This window comes from Pteropus medius, unplaced genomic scaffold (genome assembly GCF_902729225.1).
Source record: "Pteropus medius unplaced genomic scaffold, Ma_sr-lr_union100, whole genome shotgun sequence".
Lineage (NCBI taxonomy): Eukaryota > Metazoa > Chordata > Mammalia > Chiroptera > Pteropodidae > Pteropus > Pteropus medius.
The window spans coordinates 2693746-2716793 of NW_024345479.1; the positions used below are offsets into that span (position 1 = coordinate 2693746).

General features: G+C 52.2%; 2 protein-coding genes and 1 pseudogene across 3 annotated transcripts; 1 reads left to right on the forward strand and 2 right to left on the reverse strand.

The window, feature by feature from the left end:
- The first annotated feature begins 377 nt into the window (after nt 1–377).
- Nucleotides 378–12926, forward strand: STAC2 (SH3 and cysteine rich domain 2). 2 transcript variants are annotated; one of them, XR_005655100.1, is made up of 12 exons: nt 378–839; nt 6851–7157; nt 7505–7602; nt 7753–7843; nt 8875–8987; nt 9077–9149; nt 9241–9302; nt 9744–9841; nt 10221–10272; nt 10631–10768; nt 11351–11665; nt 11864–12926. XR_005655100.1 is itself a non-coding variant. In XM_039873631.1 (11 exons), the coding sequence occupies exons 1-11, from the start codon at nt 750–752 to the stop codon at nt 11453–11455; spliced, it is 1227 nt and encodes a 408-aa protein (XP_039729565.1). In that variant the 5' UTR covers nt 378–749; the 3' UTR covers nt 11456–12926. The 2 variants fall into 2 exon arrangements, 1 of the variants encoding a protein (XP_039729565.1); XM_039873631.1 differs by having other exon boundaries at nt 11351–12926.
- A 4502-nt stretch (nt 12927–17428) lies between these two features.
- On the reverse strand, nt 17429–21667 carry RPL19 (ribosomal protein L19). The gene is made up of 6 exons (XM_039873633.1): nt 21515–21667; nt 20428–20534; nt 19382–19504; nt 18735–18855; nt 17979–18089; nt 17429–17634 (listed from the first exon to the last, which is right to left on the reverse strand). Exons 1-6 carry the CDS (start codon nt 21517–21519, stop codon nt 17511–17513), a joined length of 591 nt encoding a protein of 196 aa, XP_039729567.1. The 5' UTR covers nt 21520–21667; the 3' UTR covers nt 17429–17510.
- On the reverse strand, nt 20834–20952 carry LOC120611318 (uncharacterized; annotated as a pseudogene).
- Nucleotides 21668–23048: the final 1381 nt, after the last annotated feature.

A 23048-nucleotide genomic window follows, 5' to 3' on the forward strand; every position in this document is an offset into this window, starting at 1 on the left:
TTGAAGATCCATTCTCCCAAAGCCATCCAGACTCTAATATGATCTCTCTAGCTTTCCCTCAACCTTGTCACGCCCCATTCCAAGTTTTTCACTGTAAAACTGCCCCCTCTACTTCTTTACCCTCCAAACCCCTCCCCATCTTGTCCAGTACCCCAGGCTCCGCCCAGCTCCCCCCGCCACCCCGGCCACCGCGGCAGCCAATAGCTGAGAATCAGATTTGCATAGCAGCGCGGGGGAGCGGGGGGAGGGGAGGGGGAGGGACCAGACCACCTCCTAAATCAAAGTTGGGAGGCGAGGACTGGGCGGAGGGGGCCTCAGGGTGCGGGGCTGGGGCCCTCGGGGGAGGGGAGGTAAGGGGGAATGGGGGGCGGGCCCAGAGGACAGCGGAGCCGGCCGGGAACGGACAGCTCCGTCGCTCCCTCCCTCGGCTCATCTCCGCGTCCCCACTTCCCTCCTCCCCTGGCTCCGAGCAGCATCCTCAGCAGACCCTCGATCCTCATTCCCTGGGTCGTCCCTCTCTCGCCGCTCCGTGTAATTACCTTGCTTCTCTGGCCAACCCGGGAACTTTATCCGCCAGCTCCTGGGAGTGAGAGGTTGCTTTGCCTGGGCTGGGGTTTCTCCTGGGGCTCATTGGGGGGCAGTCTTCGGAGAGGGCTTCAGGGTCCCAGAGAGACGCCCGCCAGACGCAGCCTGCCCCCAGCGGGCCTGCCGTCGGGTCTCGGCACCCTCTCCTCCCCTATCCCCCAACCATGACCGAAATGAGCGAGAAGGAGAATGAACCGGATGACGCGGCCACCCACACACCCCCGGGGACCGTCTCTGCCCTCCAGGAAACCAAGGTAACTCGGGAGGCGCGGGGCCTGGACCCCTGACCGGTGAGCCCCCGGCCCGGCGCCCTCCTCTGGACGCGGTCGCCACTGTGGGCTCGGGTGCCTTGGAGTCACAGTAGCAGGGCCAGTGTGATCCCTAAGGCTCCGCGCGGTGGAGTGGGTTCGCGACAAGGGCCCGCCGAGGAGCCCCATCGCACGAGCATGACACGCCCTTGCGCGCGTGATGAGCGGACGCGCTACCGCGACCCTCCAGGGAGGTTGTAACTCGGCTTTGTTGGAGGGAATCAGCGCAAAGAAGGCGGAGGGAGTGTGTGGCTGTGTGTAGCGGGTGTGGGCCGGTGTACGCGCCGGTGTGCGTGCGAGGCGCTCCCTTCCCGTGTCCGCCAGGTCTCTGCGTGTAGCTTAACCTGTCTCATTCTCTCTGCCTGTGTCTCTGAAAATGTCTCTACAACCTGTTTGTCTCTGTCTTGGTCTCTCTCTACGTGCGTCTCTCTCGGGTTATCTCGGCGTCTCTATGTGTTTATCTCTGAGTCTCTTGATGTCTCTCTCTCATCCGCCGCAGTCCTGCATTCTGCACCCTCCCGCGTCAACCGGGTTAGGCTCGGGGACTTGAGGCCGCGGCCCGGGGGTGCGCAGCTTCTGAGTCCGCGCTGGGGGCTGCGGCAGCGCGGGGCATCGCGGGCGGGGACCGGGGTACTGTCGCTGCAGCTCCAAAGCAGAAAAACAGGCAGTCTAACTCCCCTCCCGGGAGCAGAACGGGGGTGGGGCAGGTAAAAGCAAAAAGAGAAGTCATCGTAATTAATGAATGTCATAATTAACCCTAATTATGTATGACTGTTACTCCTGCGGGAGTCACAATGAATAAATTATTCCCCTGTGAAGTCAGGAGGAGCCCATACTCCTGATGCTGAAGGGGGTAAGAGAGAGTGCTGCTCACGTTACACGCCCCCACCCACCTCTAATCTTTCTGCTCCCTCCCCAAGTTCTAGGTGTTCCAGACTGCCCCGCAAGAAGTTCTGTGGGAAGCGACCGGAGCGGGCTTGGGAATGGGAAAAGAAGCGGCTGTGTCAAGGGGCTTTTCACCCCACCCGCCCCCAGCTTTCAGGCCAAGACCCTCTTCCATGTCCCTTGGGGAGGGGGGTGTATTTTGTTCCCACCCTGCTTCTGTCATCCAGATGAGGAGGTAGAGCAGTGAGGACCAAAAATAGATGCGGTCTTTGGTTCCCCCTACTATCACTGGTTTATCTATGGCTCTCTCCAATGCTCATCTTCCTCTTCATTCTGTATTGACCACCCCCCAGGACATGAGGTTAATTCAAGGTCAAGGTCATCAAGGGAATGACCAGGGGAAGGAAGATGAGTAGGGCCATGGTGGAGTCTGGCTGAGGCACCTTAGGAAGCTCCCCATACCTAAACCAGAGGAACACAGTAGGTCTCCAGGTCCAAGTCTTCAGATATGCACTGGACCTTCTCCTGCCTCCTTTTGATAATGAGACCCTGAGCTTTCAGACCACAGCATTAACTTCCTCTCAGAGAGTCAAGTGTCTACTGGGAAAGGAATGCTGTGTTGGGGTGGAACGATATTGCTTGGAATATCTGTAATAGCTTCTTTTAGGCAGGAAGTCCCAGAACCTGAGCTCTATCCTGCGTTCCGAGACTCCTGATCTTTTCAGTTACCTCCTACTCACCCTGGACAGACACGCTATCCCCATGCTGGCTTCCCAGGAGCTTAGGGGCTTGGGGTCCTCCCAGGCCCTGCCCCGCTTCCCACACCAAGGCCTGGCAGCTCTACCCCTTCCTTAAGAACTCTCAGAAAGCAGGCATGAGTGAAAGCAGGCAGTAGTGCTGCCTCAGCAATCAGCAGGCTGCAAGCTGAGCTGTGTAGGGAGAGGGAGGTCTGGGCCTGGCAGGTTTCTACTTCCCTCTTCCCAGCCCCAAGACCCTCCTATGCTATCACCTCCGCGTCTGAGCCATGGAGATCCCAGGAGTAGGAGAAGAGGGGAAATGGACATCTGACCTGTCCCTTCTGTGCTAGACCAATCGGAGCCCTGTGCCTTTGCTCCTCTCCACTGTACCTTCCCCTTGGGAAGGACTCAGTAATAACCACACAGGCTTGGCCACAGGGTCAGGAGGGTAGAGGTGGGCAGAGAGAGAATATTTCAGGGATCTTGCCAGCCTCCTTCCACTCCCCCTCCTTCGATTCAACCTGTCTCAAAGAAACTTCTGTCTCCAGACTGTAGGAGTTGGGGAGAGGAAAGGGAGAGGGTTGGCTGCGCCCACCCAGCTCAGTTTGAGGCAGGTACAACAGAGGAGGCTGGTGCCCATCAGGCAGTGAATTCAACATTCCAGGCCTATAATATCAATGTTTGGGGCCCTCTTGTCTTTTCTGCCAGCCCAAGTCCAGCCTCCTACTCATTTTACAGTTGAGTCTCACCCCTGTACCCAAGCTACTCAGCAACCTTCCTAGTGTTGGTATCGCTTTTTCTAAGTCCCCATAGTACCACATAGGGCCTGCCATTACCCTCTTTGGACCCTGCCATGCCAGCTCTGCCATCTGAGTCAGCTTGTGCCAAGTCCACCACCACCCACCACCAGCTGCTTAGTGCCTTTTCAGGAGCTGGCAGGAAGTGAGAAGGTGCCGTGAGGAATTGAGGAAAGAAGAGACCATCTAGGGAATGGGGAGGTGGGGGGGAGGCGGGAAGGAGATGGGCAGGCTAGGCCTTGCCTCTAGGAGGAGATTCAGAAGAATAGGCCCAATGGTTCAGGCTCCAAGCCAAACAAGCTACTGGTGCATTGGGAGGGTATAGGATCCAGGTGGGCCAGCTGCCAGGGTACATGGCAACTTCTCCCCATGCCAGAGAGTGGGTCCAGGGACAGTGGGGGACCTGAAAAGATAGCTGGTGGGGAGATGGGGAAAGGTCCTCTCTGAGAATTAGGAGTCCCATGAGTGGGAATACCTGGCCAGGCTGAGCCAAAATGAGGTTTGGGTAGCTAAGCCAGATATACTCTGCAGTAGGCAAGCATCAAGCCATTTGACAGAGATGCCCCCTTCCTGCCCTCCAGCCACAGCCCTTGACATCCGCCAGCCACCACATCTGGGGCCAGGGAATCTCAGGCAGAGCCAGGGCTGCCCTGGTGCTGGGGAACATTCTGTTCCAGAGGCCTCTGAAACCCTGCAGAAGTGGCTTTTGGTGCTGAGGCCAGGGCACCACCAGGAAAGGGCACAAGCTGGAGAGTAAGGGAGACATGAAATCTCATCCCGTGAGGATTACTATGGAAATAATGGCTTTGGGAGGGGGAACATGATCGATGTCTTCAAATATTTGAAAGACTGATGTGTGTAAGAGGGAGTAGCTCTTCCTGTAGCCAAGGGAGGAACAAGGGCCGACAGGCAAAAATCGCAGGGAGGCAGGTTTCCGCTCTATATAGGGAAGCACTTTCCAGCAATTGCAGCTGCCCAAAGATGGAATGATTGTCCCAAAAGAGGGTGTGCGTCCCGTCACAGAGGTGACCAAAAGAGTCAGATAACCATTCAGAGGGCTGCACAGGGTGATAAGGTGGGAACTGCTCTAGGTGGCCAGTCTTTCAAGTCCCTTCTAACCTTATATTTCATGATTGACCTGGTGGACAAACCCATGGTGCAACTGAGGGGCAGAGGTGAGGGCCAAGGGAAGGCCCAGAGCAGCTGGATGCTCCTGGTCACTTGGGCTCAACAGCCAAAAACACTGGTTCAAGTCCTGGCCTGGCTACTTATCAAATGAGGACTCGTGAAGAGTAAGTGACTCAACTTCTATGAGCCTCAGTTCCTCATCCGAAAAGTGGGACGATAATTGTCACCACTCAGAGGGGAGTGCCTGGATTAATGAGATGCTGCATCTGAAGTGCTAGCTCACTTTCAGTCTTCTGACAATGGCAGCCCCTCATTACATCTACAAATTTATGTTTTGTTTTTGCTTTTTGGACCCTGAGCCTTGCATTGCCTAGAGAGCATGTAGTCCTGCCTCCTTCCACTTGGATGTGGGGAAACTGAGACTCAGAAAGAGGAAGTGAAATGACTCGCCTTCAGATATAGGGTTTAGTTTGCCCCCACCTCCAACACATCCTTCCACAGACCTCAAGTTCTCTATGTCCATGGCCCCTGGGCAGAACATTGGATGGTTCACCTGCCTCTCTGGGCCTGTCAGAGCCCCCAGAGCCACATTCAGCCCGTAGAACACATTCGTGTTTTCACTGTCCCTCTGGCCCTCCGTCTCTGCCCCAACAGGCAGGCATCTGGAGCCTGGGGCCCTGCTTCTCATAGACACACAAAGAAGCCCACAGTACTGTCCAGGAAGCTGCATTTGGAAGGAGTTGGACAACTCAGTGTGTCAGACACCCCAGGGCTCTGGCTTCCCAGCTGGCACACTGGGGCCTTCCTTGTGCCCAAACATCTCCCTACCTGCATCCTCCTCCATTTTGCTGCCTCTGGTCTCCCCTGGGACTAGAGGGGCCACCGGTTCCATCCCCTCGGCACAGTTGCCAGGCTGCCTGTTGTGCCATCTTGGAACCCTGGCCAAAGCTCACAGCCTAAAGCTGGGCCTCTGCCCCCTTTTTTCTATCACCGATGGAAAGGAGGGGGCGGGGGTAAGGAGGATCTCAAGAGGAGAGGAGTGGAGCAGGTATCTGGGTGGAGAGTTTTCCAGGCCTCATTCTGGGCAGACTCAAGAAGGGTGTGTTTGCATGAGCAGTGGGAATAACTCTGGCCTCACTGCAGAATGCAAAACATGGACTCCATTTAGGATTCCAGCCACTTGTTCACATTTATTCAACGAACACTGACTGAACACCAACTACATGTTGAGGCCTTGTGTGGGGATTTTAAGCAACTATCTCTGCCCTCAAGAGGCTCCTGGGAGAGGGAGAACTGAATGAAAACATAAACCTGATTGGAGCTACAATGGAAGTCAGCCCTGGGGGTGCAGAGGAGGAGGGAGTAGCTCCACTAAATAGAATTCCTGTAGAAAAGACAGTTAGTTTCCCAGGGAAGAGGAAGAGCCACTGGAAGCCCTGAAGAATAAAGAGAGTATTAATTGAATATGGCAGAGAAGAGGACAAGTAAGTCAAAAGCTCAGAGGCATGGCATGAAACATGGTTAAGTTCAAGTCCTCATGTTTGGGCTGCAAGTGGAAGGCAAGAGTTGGAGAGGCCTGTTTGGATGAGTTGAGAAGTCTCATTACTGGGGCAAGGGCCTTGGCTGGGTCCTGAGGAGCCATGACAAGTTTTCAGCAGAGTCAGGGATCACCTCCCTGGCTGCTGTGTGGAGAGCAGGTGGGGATGAGCAAGGTGGAGGCAAGGGGCTGTGGCCCTGAACCAGACTGTGGGTGCTGGGACCTGAACTAAGGAAGGGCTGTGCAGGTGATGAGGTGATTGTAGAGGATGAGCTGGATGGAGAGCGTTTTGGAGGAAAAATCAGCCTTGAGGATGCGGGTCCAGGATGACCACTCTCCCACTCTGACCCTGTTCAAGAACACAGGTAAAAAAACAGGACCTGTTGTGTTTTGTTTGGCCCCCGAAGTATAACCATACAATGAAATCCTGTGTAGTCATAAAAAAGAAGGATGAAACTCTATGTATTGGTATGAAATAATTTTCAAGTTTTACTGTTAACTGAGAAAAGCAAAGTGCAAGAAAAATAGTATGCTACCATTTCTGCAAAGAAAAAGGTAAATAAAACCTCTTGAATTTGTTTCTACCAATTTCACATAAAAAAAATCTAGATTTCTTTTGAAAAATTGGAAAACCTGTCAACCCTGGGCTGGACATAAGGACTAACCTCAGTTGGCTAGAGGAGACCAGCAGCTGCTCCCTGGCTGTGCAGTTGGCCACAGTCCCCACTACTCCTAATTATATGCCTCCCCAGCCAAAACTCCTTCGCTCGTGGACTTTGTCTGCCTGGCTCCTCTAGGCATCCCAAGGAAATATCCTGGAGAGGAGCCAGCGCCCTCTTGGGCTTCCACTCACAGACCCTCTTTCTTTTTCAGCTCCAGCGGTTCAAGCGCTCACTTTCCCTCAAGACCATCCTCCGAAGTAAGAGTGTGGAGAACTTCTTCCTTCGCTCAGGCTCTGAGCTCAAGTGCCCCACTGAGGTGCTGCTGACACCCCCAACTCCGCTGCCCCCTCCGTCCCCACCACCAGCATCCACAGATAGCGGCCTGACCACCCCAGCACCCTCACCCTGCCCAGTTCCACGCCCCCTGGCGCCACTCAAACCAGTGAGGCTGCACAGCTTCCAGGAACATGTCTTCAAGAGAGCCAGCTCTTGTGAGCTGTGCCATCAGCTTATTGTGGGTAGGTGGGCAAGGGGACGGGCCAGTGCTGGTGTGGGGAGTAGGCCCATGAAAGTGCCCGATATTGGGCTCTTGCCATTCAGGCTCCCGGTCCTAACTGTGCCCCTCATCCTGGATGGACAAATGAGCACTTTCGGGGATGGGCAGTTGCCCAGTGTTGCTCTGTTTACTAACAACTCAGGCTTCAGTGCCAGTTCACACCCTGACTATATGAGGGGTAGGCGTTAGGCCCTGAGGCTGGCGTGAGGCTGCCCAACCGCCTGCTCTCTTCTTACTCCCTAACCTGCCTCCTTTGCTCCTTGCCCATGGATGTACTAACCCCTCTTGCTGACCCCAAATTCTTCCCAGGAAACTCCAAGCAGGGCTTGCGGTGTAAAACATGCAAAGTCAGCGTCCACCTCTGGTGCTCCGAGGAGATCTCCCACCAGCAATGCCCAATCAAGACAGTGAGTGGGGACCACACAGACTGGCATGTGGGGGAGTGAGTACCCCTCCAGGCTGGTTCCTTACATAAGGTGGTTCTTGGGCTTGAAGAAGCCAAGTGCTCGGTGGGCTGTGACATCCCCGTGCCCTCTCTCTGGCCCCTCTTGCCACAGTGCTCCTCCTTCCGCCGCAACTTCAGCTCCCCCCTCCTGGTGCATGAGCCGCCACCAGCCTGTGCCACAAGCAGAGAGTCCCCACCCACCGGTAAGTGTCCCCCTCCCCCATTGCCTCTGTGGTGCAATGAGAAACTCATGCATCCCATAGACGGGCACCTGAGTCACATTGGCACTGCCAGTTCTTGGCACTGCTACCAGTTCCCTTCTCTGGATGCTCCTGTACTGAATGAAGGGTTCACTCATTCATTCATTCATTCCTCCTTCAACAGACACTTTATTGAGCACCTGCTTGGTGCCAGGCAGTGTACCGGACACAGGAACATAGCACTAAAGAAGGTGAAGTTCATGGTCTGTAAGGGAGCTAGACATGAAATGGATAATCATACCAGTCATCAATTAATCATCATTCAAATGAATTCCTGAAAGGAGGACAGGGAATAAAGAGAAGATAAAGCAGACACTGTCCTCATCCACAGAGACCAGGAAGGCGGCCTGGATACCTGAAGATGGGGAGTTAGTGCTGAGGATCTGGTGTGGGCAGAGAGTGACCTGAGGCAGGAAAAGGCAGTTAAAGAAAAGACAACACGACTATGATTGAGGGAGTGAGAGAGAGGGTGTGACGGGATCGTGGGTGCAGGGCCTTGGGGTCTATTTTAAGATTGTTCTTTGGACTTTATTTTAAGGGCAATTTTTATGTTTTTACAAGAGCCTTCTGGCTGCTGTGTGGACTGGAGGCACTGGAGGGGAAGCAGGGAGAGTAGCTGGGAGGACCACAACAGAGTTTGGCAACTTGGAGCAGGCTGGTAGCAGTAGAGATGGAGAGAAGTGGGCAGATTCTAGAAACCTTTGGGAGGTCGGGCTAGGTCATGAAGTGATATGGGCAGTGAAGAGAGTGAGGGATCAAGGACGCCCTGGGTTCCTGCATGGGCTCCGTGGGAGGACGGGCAGCTCTCCCTGCAATGAGGGAGACTTGGGCGGGGTGGGTGAGGGGAGACAGGGAGTTCGGCCTCAGGCATGCGCTGCCTGAGCTAGTGGGGGAGTCAGGGTGGAGATACAGGGCTTCAGGGCAGAGTGAGGCTGGCAGCTGGATGCCTGGCCTTGAGGGTGGATGCTTGGCAGGGGCCAGCGGGAAGGTGGACCCCATCTACGAGACCCTTCGCTATGGCACCTCCTTGGCACTGATGAACCGCTCCAGCTTCAGCAGCACGTCTGAATCCCCCACACGGAGCCTGGTATGTGGGCACCAAAGGGGAATCTTGGGGACAGAGGTCTTCGAGGATGAGGGTCCAGGGGATGAACCTTCCCCTGTCTCTGTCCCCAGAGTGAGCGGGATGAGCTGACTGAGGATGGGGAAAGCAGCATCCGCAGCTCAGAAGAGGGTCCTGGTGACAGTGGTGAGTGGGGGTAGGGACCAGGGGCAGGAAGGGAACTCCGTGCGGGTACTTCCTGCTGCCTCACACCCTCGTCCCACCCTGGCATCTCCAGTATTCACAGCCCCTGCTGAGAGTGAAGGGTCAGGACCAGAGGAGAAAAGCCCCGGACAGCAGGTGAGGTGATGCTGACACTGAGCCCCCGGCAGGCCAGGTGGGAAGGGGATGTAGCTTCTCCTTGCCACTGATCCATAGGTGGATGAGAGCAGGCTGAGTGGGACCACCACCACTCCATCATTTATCCTCAGTCTACAGGGATGGGCAATGCCAGGGTGAGTGAGCAAGGGAGGCAGGTCTTACCCTCCCACCACTGACCCTAAGGGTGGGCAGTTCCAGGGTTCAGCAGGCAGCAGAATATCCGCCTTCGCCATCCCTGGCCCAGTCCCTCCAGGGGTGTGTGAGCACAGCAGATAGGAGAGGCAGACCTCACCCTATCCTCGATCCAGGAGCACTGTGCCCCACCTCCTAGCCCTCGGGTAGCAAGGTCTGGGCAAGGGGATAGTGGCTGGAGTGAGGAAGGTGTTGCACTCCCATCGCTGACCCAGAGCTCTTCCACAGCCCCCCAGGCTGCCCCTGCGGAAGGACTTGGGGCCCATGTACTCTTACGTCGCGCTCTACAAGTTTCTGCCCCAGGAGAACAACGACCTGGCTCTGCAGTAAGTTTTGTCTGTGTCAGCCATACTGGGCGGCCGCCTGGCTCCAGCCTCAGGGCTCTGCGCTCCCAGACCTTGGGACATGAGAAGGGCCTTCAGGAACCTTTTCCTGGTATGCTTGAGGCTGCTGAGCCCTGAGAGGAGTGGAGCTTCCCAGAATCCAAGAGAGATTGGTGCTGATGGCATGGCTCCTGCTCCTGCCCCAGCTCTGTCCTGGAGAGTATCTGCTATACCTGTGGTCACGTGGTATCCTCCTTCCAAGGGCATCAAGAATTCTCCCCCAGCTGAGGGGGATGCAGAGGATCTGGGGGCCCAGGACTGTTGGGATGTGGAGAGGGCAGGTCCCTTCTGCCCCATATGCTGCCCAGCTTTCTTCTCCCAGGCCTGGAGATCGGATCATGCTGGTGGATGACTCTAATGAGGACTGGTGGAAGGTGACTTGGCAGGGTGGGGTGCGGAGGGCCCCTGGTAAGCACCTCATCCAGCCCCTGCTCTCAATGGGCGCTGCCCCATCTTCTCTCCAGGCCCCAAAGACTTACCCGCCTCCAGCCACTGGTCCTAGCCAAGCCTAGGACCAACCCTCAGGCCTCGCTCTCTCGCTTTGACACCACCCTCACCCCCACCCCTTGTCCCTCTGCTCAGCCTGGTCTCTCTGTCCACCTCATGCCCCTCCCAACCCAGAAGCCACCCAACTAGGGCCTCGAATACAGAGAGCCCAGGATCTGGCATTGGCTCTAGAGAAACAGTGGGGGGTGGGGGTTTCACTGATGTTCATGCCAGCCTCATCCCCAGGGCAAGATTGGCGACCGGGTTGGCTTCTTCCCAGCTAATTTTGTGCAGCGGGTGAGGCCAGGCGAGAATGTTTGGCGCTGCTGCCAACCTTTCTCCGGGAACAAGGAACAAGGCTACATGAGTCTCAAGGAGAACCAGGTGAGTGCCTGGGCCCTGGAGTGGCTGGAGAGATGGGCATGGGAGACGGGCAGCAGGAGTGGTCGAGTGCCCTGGAGGAGGATGCTCGCAGCCTGGCAGTGGTGGGGAAGGCAGGTTAGAAACAGTGGGACCTCAGTGCCCTCCTGTCCTCCTCTGTTGGGTTTTGAGGCTGGTGGCCAACACAGGCAGGGGACTGTATTACATTACAGGCAGTTTGGGGGAGAGGAGGAGCATTGGATTAGGAAGGGTTTGAATGCTGGCTCTGCCTTTGGCTTGTTGTACCTTGGCAAGTCCTTTTCCCTCTGTTACCTGCCTTATGAAATGGGAGTGGGGGCTGCATTAGACCAGCCGTTCTCAAAAGTCAGCCCCGAAGTGCTGCTCAATGTCTGCTGATGTCCTGATCTCGCTGCTGCACCCTGTACCTTCATGGGATCTGCTCCTCTCACCTCAACTGAGGGCTCAAACTACATCTGATGCTGGTTTCATCATTCCCTAGAGTGAGCCCACTGGGAGCCATCAGCAGGACTTGGGGCCAGGGCTGTAGGCAGCGCCAGGCCTCAGCTCCATGTCTCTCTGTCTCAGATCTGTGTGGGCGTGGGCAGGAGCAAGGACACTGACGGATTCATCCGCGTCAGCAGTGGCAAGAAGCGGGGCCTGGTGCCAGCCGACGTGCTGACCGAGATCTGAGTGGAGCCAAGAGAACCCAGATGCCATCCCTGCCCATGCCTGGCCTTTGCTTCTGGCCCCAGTGGGGGAGTGGGCATCTGCCCACATTTCCTCCCTTTGCCTCTCTCCTAGGAGCCACTCACCATGCCTTGGGAGCCTTCTGCACTGAGGAAGATTTTATTTCTTGGATCCCAGGGTGCCCTGAGGGGACTGCTCCTCTGGAACTTGGGGGTGAGGGAGGAGGATAAAGTGGGAGGGGATGGGGAAGCTCCAGGTAGGTCCACCCAGTGCCCAGTCACCCCCAGTCCAGTTGCTGTGCTGAGTCCAGCCCTGGGGAGCATTCTTGGGGAACTTCCCTGCTGCTTCTCCCAGAGAGCCTTCTGGTACCCACACCAGCTTTGCATGACTGACACCTCTGTCTCCCCACAGAGCTTCTGCTTGGGTCTATGTGTGTGTGACCATGCAGCTGCTGCTTTGGAAGTGGGGCCTTGGGAAGGTGCCTTCCTTGTCCCTCAGCCCTCTGCCCTGGGTTGGGAGGGGACCTGGCTACAGAAGATCCTGAGTCCACCTCCTGATCTCACCACCTCTGTCACTCCATCAATTCTCAGGAAAGTTCTGCGGGAATCTCTCCCATTACTTGAAACCTGGGCGGACAGAGGAGGGGAGGGCTGAGGTCTGGGAAGGGTGTGGAAAATCAGAGACTATACCGTCAAGTTGAACAGTCACCAGAGAGCAGCCTCATCCTACCCTTGTCCACTGGAAAAGGACACCCAAGAGCAACCAGAACACAGAAGTCCAAATGAGAACAAAAAACTGCCCCATGCTTGGTCAAAACAACCCCCATTTCACTATCAGAACTCTAAAAGCACCCAGCAGCAGGACCAACCAGCCAGGGGATCCTCACCAGGCCTGCCTCTACCCTCAGCGTTGACCTCCAAATGGCCCTTCCTCATCCCCCTCTCCTGGCTCTGCAGGCAACAGGGCTGCCAGGCTGCCGGTGCAGGGCTCCCTTTTACGGCTGTATTTGCCCCCTGGTCTTGGACACAGAGTCTTGGGAGGAAGAGGGTGGATCATTCTGTTTGGCCACCAGGAAAGGGAGTAGGTGCCCTGTAGGTAGAGTGGGCACACGCAAAGAGGATCCCTCCCTTGTAGGTTGCTTTATTCTGGTGCCATCCTCCTCCCTCCCCAGCCCCCCCAGCTCAGAGTCTCCTCTTGTGCCCTTGATTGTGCCAGCCGATGTGACCCCCCATTCTGGGCACAGTCATGCCCTCCCATGCAATGCGAGGGACACATCCTCCTATCCATTGGCCTGTGCCCCAATTCTCCTCCCAAAAGGGGGGGCTCAAGCCACACTGCCCTGTTTGCTGCCATGAGGCCCCCTCAGCAATATCCCAGGGGCGGGCCAAATGCCCACTGTACATGAGGCTGCATGATGGGTCTGATGGAGCATTGCTGAGGCCCCAGACTCTTAATTAAATGTTTCTTGTCCCAACCTGTCTGTTCTGTGTATCTGCTTGGGATAGATGAAGAAAAGTGGTAAGGAGTGGGGTGAGGGCTGGGGGCACTGAGAGGGGACAAGCCTCAAGGCGGAAGAGTGTCGTTCATCTCAGAGGAGAGGTGTTGGGGCTGACATTGCTGGGACCCTTAACCTCCTCACTCCCTTCCACTGAGCAGCCTGAGACTTGGGGATCTGGGGAAGTGTTTCAGAGAAGGGGCTGGAGAGAGGGAGGGGCTTTGGTCACTTTCACGTTCCAAGCACACCTCAGTCGTGAGGAGGCGGGCACACACCTCCAGCGTCAAGACGGTTCCTGCGCACCCAGCAGTGCCCTCTGAGACCGGCTGTGCCTTGGGACTCAGGGGCTCCTACCCATCCGAGGATCAGCCTAGTCCCCTCAGCTCCCAAAGCCCGAGGCAGAAATGCTGGCAGCAAGGACAGTCGCGGACAGTGGGGCCCCTAGATGACTCAATCACAGCCGTCATCGGTAGCATGGCACAAAGCAAGCCGGCGGCAGCACCCCTCCCGCAGCTGTGCCCGCCGCCCACCTGCTCCGGCAGCGCTGCCTCCTTCCCCTCAGCCACCCCGCCACGTCAGCGGCACTGTGAGCACGTCCTGTGCTATTTATAGGCAGAGGGGAGCCAGGAGGGAGCGAGAGGCAGGCTGCGGGGGTGCCAGGGCAAAGCGGTGCTGCGAAATGCGGCGTGGGGGTGGGAGACCCGCCCCACCTGATAGGCACTCTCCGGTTCTGTCTTCCAGTCCGCCAGCACCAAAGCAAGGTAAGCCAGGTGGGACCAGACCCTGAGCTTTCTTTGGGCCACTTTACCAGAGAAGGCCCTAGAACTGGTGAGGGAAAAGGAGGATTCCCTCCAAAACCCCCTGGTGGTGGAGGTGAAAAAAGAGGTCACAAACCCAATCCAAAGGCAGAGAGGGAAATGTGTAAATAGGTACCTACTGTGCCCTGGGAACCAAGCCAGGAACTTAATTTTATTTAATCCTCTCAATAATCCAGTGAAGAAAGTAGTGGTATCCCTTTTCACAGATGAAGAAACTGAGGCCCAGGGATATTAGATGGCTTATCCAAGGTCATACAAGTTATCCAGCACAACCTTACCCCTTTTATACATGAAGTAACCGAGGCCCAGATGGACTAGTAACTTGCCCAAGTTCACCCGGCAAAATAGTGGTCAAGCCAGTCTCAGAAATCATGTCTCTTGCCTCCCAGTCCAGCTCTTCCCCCACTAGACCTTGGGTCCCTTAGTACCTTAAACCAACAAGATAGAAAAAGACACCCTGAGATGCTGAGCCAGGGGCTCCAGGGATCAAGATCCCACCTCATTTGAGATAGTCAGAGACTTTCAGTTAAACCTTCTGCACACCCTGCTTGTGTCTGCCACCAGCCGGCAGCTGGCCTGGACCCCCGCCCTCCTCCCTAGCCCATTTGCCGCACTGCTGAGCACAGCAGCTTTTTCGGGTGGCTGAACCACTGACAGCATGCTCACAGCCTGGGGGCTGGGAACAGCTGGTGCTCCCACTGTAGCCTCTGCCCTCCTCTGTGTTCACTCTCGGGGGGTGGGGCTGGACCAGCAATATCATTGGCCTGGGGCAGAGGATGCCCAGGAACCTACTGGTGGTTGATGCCAACCCACCATTTGGCTCTGTTGTCTGACTCACATGTGCCCTCCATCCCCCACCTGAGCCTGAGTTTAACTGTGTGGGGATAAAGGTTACCTAGGCTTAGGGGAAATGCAAGAATAGGGGTAGTCTGGGAACCAGCGACAGGAGGCCTAAAAGGGTAGAGATGGATACCAGAGGTGGGGCGGGGGACTCAGAGTGAGCTCTGTGCAATCCCACCCATCCTACTAGTGCCAGTTACTCCCTTTGGCCCTTTCAACCTTCTTCACCCCCATTCATGGCCCTCTCTCATGCGTGGGACAGGCTGGGGACATCTGCTGAGGAATGCAAGGAAAGCAGCCATGTACTTCCAGCCACAGCCCTCCCTGTGCTTGCAGGGAGCCAGCCTAGGTGGGCCCTCTCTTAGCCTCAGCGAGAGCACGGGGAAGGAGGTAGGGGACCCTATACCTCTTCTCCAGCTCATGGCCCTGCAGCAGCCACTATATGCAGTGCCTGTGCTGCAGCCCACTCTGAATCACACCCTCCCACGTCTGGGGAGGTCAAAGGTGGGTGCTAGTGTTCATGCAACGCTGCAATTCTGGGGAGTCCTTGGCCCCTCCAGGCCTTAGTTTCCTCCTCTGAAAATGGAGTTGGACTTGCTCAGGGTGACTTTACCCGGGCACTATGACCTACTTTAAAGGGTATGCAAAATTATGTAATGGGAGCAGTTGTATGCTTTTGAGAGAATGGACATATCTTTTCATTAAAATTTTGTAAGTTTCCAAGACCTGGAAGAGATCTAGCAGCAGTTACTTTTGATTATCTGCTTGTGAGGGGCCTTCCCAGGCATTGTTCTGGGAAGGGGTTGAAGCCCTGTGGTGGAAAGAGGTAACTTCCAGGCCTGAGGTGAATGACTAAAGAAATGACTAAACCCAAAGCTTCCCAAGAGATAGGCTCCTACAATCCATAAGCTGCTCCCCCGACCCCCAACAAAAAAAAAAGTGGGCAGTTTCCTACACCTGCAGCAAACCTGTGAAGAGAACAGCACCATCTTCTGGCCCAGGGTGGAAACTGGTTTCCGTGCTGCACGCTCAGGAGCTCCACTGCAGGTCCCATTCTTCTTACTTACCTAATTCTGCTCCCTGGAGGTGGAGCAGCCTTCAATGCCCTTTCTCCTCTGGTCAGGCCTGGGAAGGTGTCTGTCCCATGCTCTAAGCTGGGAGCCTGGCCAAAGCCCTTCCCCATTCTAGGCCACAGCTCCCCCACTTGGGATGGCAAAGGATGATTAGAACAAGAACTAAAGGATTAAGTGCACACAGGCTGCTACAGTGGCAACAGGAAACTCACCAGTGTCCTTTCATCCCAGGCTCTGATTCACATGGGTGGTGGAGGTCCTCTAGAGATTTCTGAGTCTGGGCTTCCCGGCCTTGAACCACACATACCACCCCAACCCTGTCCATACTTGATGACAACTGAGGCAGAGCTAGAGATGGGTCTGCTGCCCCCAAGACCTGAGCCCTGCCTTTCCCATGCAAGTGTAGATGGGAACATCTGCCCAGTACATCCCCTGAAGGCCCACAACTGGCCTTTGCATTGTTTCTAAAACAAAAATTCCTCAGAAGGGTAGAGGGCAAGGAGGAAACCAAGATGGGCACACCAGTCCTAGCTGTGCCTAATATAGAGGTGACCCCTCTTATCCAACTTTCCTCTCAACCCAGACCTCTCACCCGAGTTGACACTCCTGTATTTAAACAACCCCTTCCACCTGGACGTCCTTCAAACTGCTACCCACTCAACATAGCCATTCTCCCCACAACTGGTTCTCATCACTAAAGGCATCTCCTACCCAGTCCTCCAAAGCTCAAGGCCTGGGGACCAAGCCAGACTTCTTCCTCAGTCCCTACAATCAATGTCTACCAAGTCTTATCTTACTTCCTAAATAACTTGAATCCATTTTTCCCACCCTAACAGTGCAACATTAGCTCAAATTGTGTAAATCCAACACACCACTTTTCTCTTCTGCAAAATGGAGATGGTAAAACCTTACTTTACAGTTATTAAGACTAGAATCAGTGTATCAATGTGAAGTACTTGGCTCAGAGCAGATACATTATTGTAAAATTTATTGGCACTTATTATTGCTAAGTGGCAAAATAAAACCTTCCTATCTGGTAAAAGAATATGAATTCATTAAGCAACTCACAATGGCTGACCAGTTTTTGTTGCATGCCTTTATTCCAATTTCTGAGAAAAGCCTTTCTCTTTGTAATCTACCAGTGTAAAACAGAAAACAAAGAACAAAACCCTGATAGGACATAAAGGTTTAGAAACTGGAATGTTCAAAATGACAGCTTCAATAAAGTTGTTTAGAGAAAGCATAGGTAGCAGTCAGTGAAGTCCAGGTGTCATTAGCTTCTTGACTGGAGGTGGTTGGAACTCTCACTGTCTTTGAGTTCTACGGCAGATTTCAACCTTGGACCCCAGTGCCCAGTTGAAAAGTGTAAGCATTCTGTTTTTTGTTTTTAAAACAATGACAACTGATGTCACAACTATTGGTTCCCACCCAATATCTGAGACCACTTCTGAAATGCCACTCACGCTCTACTGTAAAAGGCAGTTTAAAGCACAGCACTTCGGAAGTTGAGTAGAAGTCATTCCTTCCCTCCCTTCAAAGTAAGCCCCACGTCCCACTAAAACAAGGTAAAAAAACCGTCTCTTCCATGGACAGAGGGGTCATGAGCCTTATCAGAGGCCAGGAGCCAAGGAAAGAATGAAAACTGGCACTCCGGAGAGGGTCTGCATCTCAGAACTCAGTGTGCTCAGTTCTGGCCCTCTAAATAGTGAAGACTCATCAAACAGCCAGAAACTTTGGAAGAACAGAGAGGTAGGCAGATGAAAGCTATTTTATTGAAGGATTGATCTATATAATTGCCAAGGCCACTATGTACAGGTAAGAGAGGTGGTGCTTTATTTCTTGGTCTCTTCTTCCTTGGACAGAGTCTTGATGATCTCCTCTTTCTTGGCCTGGAGCCGCTCTTCACGGCGCTTGCGTGCTTCCTTGGTCTTAGATCTACGGGCCTCAGCTTGGTCACTGAGAAACAGAAAAGATGGGTCAGTTTTCTGAAAAGAGATGAACTGCTATGAAATGATATGAAAGCACACACACAGACCTTTCCCTTTGAGCCTAGTCAGCTTGAGGAATGAGTTGGAGTGGCCACCAAGAGCTCTTGTTTCAACTAACCTACAGTCCCTACCCTGCCAATGACAGTAGATTGTGTGGTGGTATATACAGGAGAGAAGAGCATACACCTCTAACAGACTGCATGCTAATGAAAATTAGGTATTAGGCACATTTGAAATGTCTCAGAAGAACCCCTGTAACAAAAGTCAAAGAATCTGCCCCCATGACAGAGACCCATTCTTGAAGAAACTCACGCCAAAAGTTTCTTGCGAGCCTTGTCTGCCTTCAGCTTGTGGATATGTTCCATGAGAATCCGCTTGTTTTTGAACACATTACCCTTCACTTTCAGGTACAGGCTGTGATACCTGTAGGGTATAAGAAGCAGAGGTTCTGGTCAGTGATGGGATCAGAGGTTGGCCCTTCCACACATGGTCCCTTAATGTATAGGGTTCCTTTCTCTCTTCTACTGCTGCAGGAACTACTTTCCCCCAGACTTTCTGTGCAATTTCTAGACAGAAGAGCTTGTCTGGCAGATAAATTCTTACATTATCCTGATGATGTATGGGGGGAAAAAAACAGGACTGAATAGACAATTTTATATAAACATGTTCTGAGACTGAAGCAAATCCGACTCGTTTTCAATGTGAAAATATTATAAAAACTCTTCTTAGAATTATTTCTAAACAGAACTTGTCTCTAATACTAATGTAACAAAAAAGTATAAATTGGATTCATCAATTGAATTTTTGGCTAACTGTTCAAGAACAATATTAATTTAACATCAAGTGTAGGAATGCTATATTTTCTAGAATTTGACATTTTCAGCCATCGAGACTATATTTTGTAAATGGAAATACAAGAAACAGAATGTTAAGAATAGAAAGTTGTCATTTGTCTCCAAAGACTATTGATATACTACTAGACCAATGAGAGAGCTTGTATCTATGCAAAAAACAATCCATCAACACAGCACATGGGTCTTGGTGGGCCCAAGAGGAGGGTGTGCTTACATGTGGCGGTCAATCTTCTTAGATTCACGGTATCTTCTGAGCAGTCGGCGAAGGATTCTCATCCTCCTCATCCAGGTTACCTTCTCAGGCATTCGAGCATTGGCAGTACCCTTTCGCTTACCTGCAGGGAAGATGAGTTAGGTCCACTGTAGCGTATTTAGGTCTCAAGTCAGTTTTTAGCAGGTGATGATCCCATATAGTTCTTTCATTTACTCAAATTTTAAAGAAATACAACAAACAAGGCAATTCTTCTCCATTCACTTCATACACAATGTGGATATGACTGGGCATGCACCAAGGCAGTACAATAAGCTGGAAGGAGCTTTAAAGGTGGTGCGACTTTCACCTCCCTAAGTCATCCTGACTTTAGAAAGTGATTTTAGGATTTATTGGATAACATTTTTAAGTACCTAGTAGAATCCTTGGCATAGTGGAGGTGCTCAATAAATGTGACCCCTTTCTACCAATACTTTCAACTTCAGTAGTAGTACCAATTTTCCAATTTGCAGAGAAAACACATCAAAAATCACGGAGTAAGCAAAGGGTTCAATATGAGACAGAATAGGAAGAAAAAGATCTGGAATATATCTGTCTTAACTTAAGCATCTATTATTTCTTAAGTCTTAGAGAAAGAAGACTGCACTTACCTATGCCCATATGCCTGCCCTTTCTGCGGGCCAAGGTGTTTTTCCGGCATCGTGCTCGGGAATGGACAGTCACAGGCTTCCGGATGATCAGCCCATCTTTGATCAGCTTCCGAATCTGCTGACCTGGAAAAACATAATGCACCTGGTCGGTCAGCTGGGGCCCAGCCCCAAGAACACCAGCCACAACCCAGAATCCAAATAAGACAGCTGGAGACATTGCTCACATCCCTGGCCTAGTTGTCTCAAAAATGGTGGCAATACTCAAACTTTATTTCTCATTAAAATTTTTTCCTACCCTTTTGAATGTTTTATAACATACTGTCTCTCTATATATATTTGAGGACAGATAATCAAAATAGTGTATAGATGTAGCTTAGTCCTTTAGGTCCCACCTGTCTCACTTATTAGCTACTGTTCTAAAACAAGATTAGGATTTTTTGAGCACGTATTTTACCACCACAAAGGTTAAAAACTTCCCTGATATTGACAAAGATTCTTTTGCTTAACCAAACTTTTGTCACTCTTGAACCTTCTTCTAGGCCTATCTATGCATTTCCTTACAAATTCTAGTTTTAATAAGAACCCTTCATAATCTCTCTCCTCCACTGTAAAATCCCATTGCAGTGGTCCCTAGATCTACTGCAATGGTCCTGAACAGAATGAATATACCAACAGGCTCCACTTAAGTCTGAGGCCAGGTCTTCCCACTTCACCATTTTCTTGGCCATCTCTACTGCCTAGTCCCTGTACCGTCCCTTCATCAATACTTCACAAAAAAACAAAATATTTACTTTAGTAAGTCATTAATGTAACACTGGGTAGTTCCATTAACTTCTATCCTGTCATTCTGGCAAATGTCAGGAAAAGAACCTCTGGCATCTCCATGTATCTGTGGCTCCACCATTTTATAAGACACCGCCCCCCACCCCCACCACACACACCTGGCCAATGAACTTTCCTAGGTTTGTTAAAATCAACACAATTGTGACCTTTCATCTCATTAAAGAGGATGAAGAGGTAGGGTGAAGAAGGGGCATAAAACTCACGAGAGTTGGCATTGGCAATTTCATTGGTCTCATTGGGGTCCAACCAGACCTTCTTTTTGCCACAGCGCAGAACACTGGAGGCAAGCCTCTTCTGAAGCCTGAGCATACTGTAACAAACAGAAAACATTGTCAGGCCCTGGAAGCTATTCCTGGGCAAGAATGAACATCCTTAGCCAGATCTCCCCTTTCAAAGTCTTCTAATGTTGTTCAACTCCCAGATTAATCTTTCCTGTAACAAGATCTTTCTCCTGTGGAAAATGAAGATAATGGACAAAATTAGGATAAAGCGAGGAGCTTATGCCCATTCTGATGTATTTTTTTTTAGGCGAGGTAACCCTTGGTTCACCTCACAGATTGCAAGGACCTTGTCAGCTTACAATCCCTTATGGTTTTTTTTTATTTTTTACGCCTACATCACTTGGTCTTCCTAGGTGGTCTCCCATCCACGTACTAACCAAGCCCGACCCTGCTTAGCTTCTGAGATCAGAGGGGATAGGGCTTGTTTAGGGTAGCATGGCCGTAGACTTGCCCATTCTGATATTCAGCTCTAAACACAAGTGTTTAGCGTGAGGAATCGGAGGCTAGTAGGTCTGATTTGCTAGTTTAGTCCTTTGCTTCCTGGGCTCGTTTTCTTCGTCATATCACAGTAATAAACTACTATCAGCTAGCATTAGTTTTCTTATGAGCGGTCTACGGGGGTGCCCGGGATCGCCTCACTTTCGTCAGTCAGAAGCCTGGGGCCTACGTCATATGGAAGCAGAGATTAGCTTAGATCCAGGGCCGCCATCCAAGTAAGGGGGCGACGGCCCAGTCCCCACTGCTGCCTTTCCTCTGCCCGCGTGGGTAGCCCCCGCCATGTGTGCGGCGCGGGGCCTGTCCGGCCCCTGACTTAAGAGTTCCCGAGACGCTCCCCCACCCCCATTCTCCCAAGGCTGGGGCCTAGTGTGCTCCGGCCTACCACAAGCTCTGGGACCGGCCGCTTCAGGATTGCCTCCACCTCATCTCCCCCACCAGGGGCCACGGTACCGAGCCCCGCCGTCTCGCGGTGGCCGGTATTAAACCAGCTCGGAGACCCGCCGTAACTCACCTCATGGCTGCGACCGCAGCGGCGAAAGGAAAGAACTCCCTCTTGCCAGGCTCCTCCCATTATTTGTGAAGGGGAGAGGCCAACCCTCGCTCTGCTTTCGCCCGTATTCCCTCTGGTCCTTTCATCTTTTGCCACCCTTAAACTTACTTATCCCGTGTAAAGACTCGAGATAATAGAAAGCCTAATAGCGGGAATAGTTTTTAAACTTAAAAACATAGGAACTATACCCCTTTGGTAAGGCAAAGTGGTATAGTCCTACTTCCTACTAGGCACGCGCAGCGAGGGTGCCTGATCACGTGGGTAGTGGAAGCCGGAAGCACGCTGTATTGCGCAGGCGGGATGAGTGGATTTTGCTAGAGTGGCCTACTCCTTGCAGGCGTCGGGTATTTTCTGGAAGGGTGTTTTATTGGCCAACAAAAAATTAGAGTGAAAATAATGAGGCAGATATCAGACAAAAACAATCTTATATTCACGCTCTCAGTAGATTGGCAGCCTCTGGAGTGCAGAATAGATCACCAAAGATATTAGTTTGTTTTTGCACCAGTGCTATCCTTAATCTTAGTATGTCCTCTGTAAAGTGTACCTAATCCTAATAATGCCATCATCCAGTTGTGAAAATCACATGAATTAATGTTTGCAACTTGCTAAGGACAGCATTAAGACAACAAGTTCGTTGATGGCGGGAACCAGTCTTTTGCTCACACTACTGCATACTCTGAGCTTTACACATAGTAAGCACTTGAGAAATAGTACATTGGTTGGGTGAATGCATAGTTGTGAAAGTTAAAAAGTTCTAATGATGGGACAACCCCTTGTTCTTTCTTCCCGGTCTGGAGTACCCAATGCAAAAACCCAAGGAGAATATTCTGAGTTCTGCCTCCAACTCCTTGCTTGGTTGGCTCCAGCTGATCACCCCATCTCTGTCTGAATTTTCTTGGCTGCTAAAGAGAGCTCAAAAGATCAAAAAGAGAAAAAGAAGAACACAATTTATGCCACTTCCTCACAACACAATTAGTGTCATCCTCAATTTGCAGCTAAGTGAGGTAGCAGAAACTGAAAACCCAGATTTTTCTGACTGCAAAATTCATGCTCTCTCTCTCATCCAGGCTCCCTTGTGCCCAAGAGGCAGATGGGACCACTGTTCAAGGTTGGATCTGTTCATGGAGCAGCACTATTGGGCTTCATCCACACTTTCTCTCACAGTGATGTGATCAGAGAAACAGGCTGGCTATCCATTTTTTGAAGAACCTAAGGTGAGGAAGAAGACTAAGTCTATTCTAGTCTCCCTTCTAGCACAACACAACAGGCTGGCCTTATATTAGGATCAATGAACCTGGGCAAATATTCATTCTACTCCTTACCTCTCCTCTTTGTGAAGCAAGGGAAGGGCTAGAGGAGGGAGGTAACAGGACCTCCTGTCATGACTGACCCTTGCACAGCACCTTACAACATCACCAAAAGCCCCAGCAGTCCATTATTTAATTTCATTCTCCCTCATCCTCCCAATAATCCCAGTGACAAAGACACGCTACAC